The 2045-nt window shown below is 54.4% G+C and overlaps 1 protein-coding gene across 1 annotated transcript; it reads right to left on the minus strand.

Moving 5' to 3' along the window:
• Positions 1–591: 591 nt before the first annotated feature.
• Positions 592–1128, minus strand: LOC143852302 (uncharacterized). Its single transcript, XM_077361701.1, has one exon. The coding sequence runs from the start codon at positions 1126–1128 to the stop codon at positions 592–594; it is 537 nt and encodes a 178-aa protein (XP_077217816.1).
• Between the last annotated feature and the right edge of the window lie 917 nt (positions 1129–2045).

Below are 2045 nucleotides of genomic sequence, written 5' to 3' on the forward strand. Positions count from 1 at the left end.
ATCTGCCGAATTCAGCACTTGCGAACTGGGGTCCGTTGTCTGTTACGAGTATTCTTGGAATGCCGAAGCGGCAGACCACGTCATGATAGAAAAACTTCTCCGTTGCTTTTGAGTTGGGCTTTGCCACGGCTTTAACTTCGATCCACTTGGTGAAGTAGTCGATGGCGACGTACAACATCGTGTGTCCTCCCGGGGTTTTTGGGAACGGCCCGAGCAGGTCTATGCCCCACATGGCGAAAGGCAGGGGCCCTGCCATCGCGGTGTATGAGGTGGCCGGTTGACGGGGGGTGGTGGCGAACCTCTGGCACGGGCTGCATTTTTTGATGAACTTCTTGGCGTCCCTGAGGATCGTAGGCCAAAAGTAGCCGTGCCTTACAATTTTCTGAGCTAGGATCCTGCCGCCTCCGTGGTCCCCGCAAATTCCTTCGTGTACCTCCCGTAGTGCGTATTCCGATTCGGAGGGTACCAGGCATCGGAGGTACGGCCATGTGTATGACCGTTTGTACAGCCTGGGTCCGTGGATCACGTAGTGGGTGGCTTTTGCGGTTAGGCGTTGGGCTTCCAGCTTGTCTTCGGGTAGTATCCCATCTTTCAGGTATCGCATGATGGGATCCATCCAGTTTGTCCTGGTGGAATTTCCAAGACTTGTACCTCATCGATGCTGGGGTGGGACAGTATCTCTGTGAGCACGGTACTGAAGTCGTGGGTTTCTTCAGAGGCCATTTTCGACAATGCATCCGCTCGATTGTTCATGTCTCGCGGTACTTGGAGAATCTCAACTTCCCCCATTCTCTGCAGCTTTTCTTTTACCTTCTGGAGGTATCTCTTCATTCTGAGGCCCCTGGCCTCGTATGCCCTGTTTACTTGATTGATGACGAGCTGGGAATCGCTATAGACTTTTAACTTTTTTGCGCCGAGCTCCGTGGCTAGGCTTAGCCCTGCTAACAAGGCCTCGTATTCAGCCTCGTTGTTGGAGGCTTTGAAATCTAGCCGGAGGGCGTATTCTAATGTGAATCCTTCGGGGCCGTGGAGGACCACTCCCACCCCGCGCCCCGTTTTACCTGCTGAGCCATCAACGTGCAGGGTCCAGTGAATCTCGCCGCTCTGTTCCGCCGAGTCTGGCCTCATGTCTTCGCAAGCCGTCTGTTCGGTGGGGCCTCTGGCATTTTCCTTTATTGCCGGTTCCGTGGCAGGAGCTGTGGATTCCACTTTAAAGTCGGCAAGGGCCTGGGATTTAATGGCCGGCCTCGGTCGGACCTGTATGTCGAACTCTCCCAACTCGACGGCCTAGCTTACCATCCTGCCTGAGGTCTCTGGCTTTTGGAGAATTCTCCTGAGGGGTTGGTCAGTCAAAAGTATTATGGGGTGGGCTTGGAAGTAGGGGCGGAGTTTTCGGGCGGCGCTCACAACTGCGAGGGCGAACTTCTCTATGTTTAAGTACCGGATCTCCGCACCGTGGAGGGTCTTGCTTACATAGTACACCGGGTGTTCCTTCTTGTCGCTCTGTTTGGCCAATACCGCACTTATCGCCGTAGGGCTGATGGCCAGATACAAAAATAGTTCTTCCCCCGGCTTAGGTTTGGCTAGTACGGGCGGTGTCTGAAGGTACTGTTTCAAGGCGTCGAAGGCCTCTTGGCAGGCCGGGGTCCATTCAAATTCTCGTATGTTTTTTAGCTGTTTGAAGAAGGGCTGACATTTCTCCGCCGACTTGGGCATGAAACGGCCGAGGGCGGTGATTCGCCCTGCGAGCCTCTGCACCACTACCGCTGTTGTCGGGGGCTCCATGTCCAGGATGGCCTGGATTTTTTCGGGGTTGGCCTCGATGCCTCTCTCGCTAACCATGAACCCTAAGAACTTCCCGGAAGTCACCCCGAAGGCGCATTTTGCGGGGTTTAGCTTCATCCGGGCTCGTCGCAGGGTGTCAAAGGTTTCTTGAAGGTCGGTGATGTGTTTGGAGGCTTCCAAGCTTTTTACCAGCATGTCATCAACATACACCTCCATGTTCCTTCTGATCTGTTCCCGGAATAGCTTGTTTACGAGCCGCT

This window comes from Tasmannia lanceolata, unplaced genomic scaffold (genome assembly GCF_043159265.1).
Source record: "Tasmannia lanceolata isolate RefF3 unplaced genomic scaffold, GAP_Taslan_0.1 ptg000019l, whole genome shotgun sequence".
NCBI classification, from domain to species: domain Eukaryota; kingdom Viridiplantae; phylum Streptophyta; class Magnoliopsida; order Canellales; family Winteraceae; genus Tasmannia; species Tasmannia lanceolata.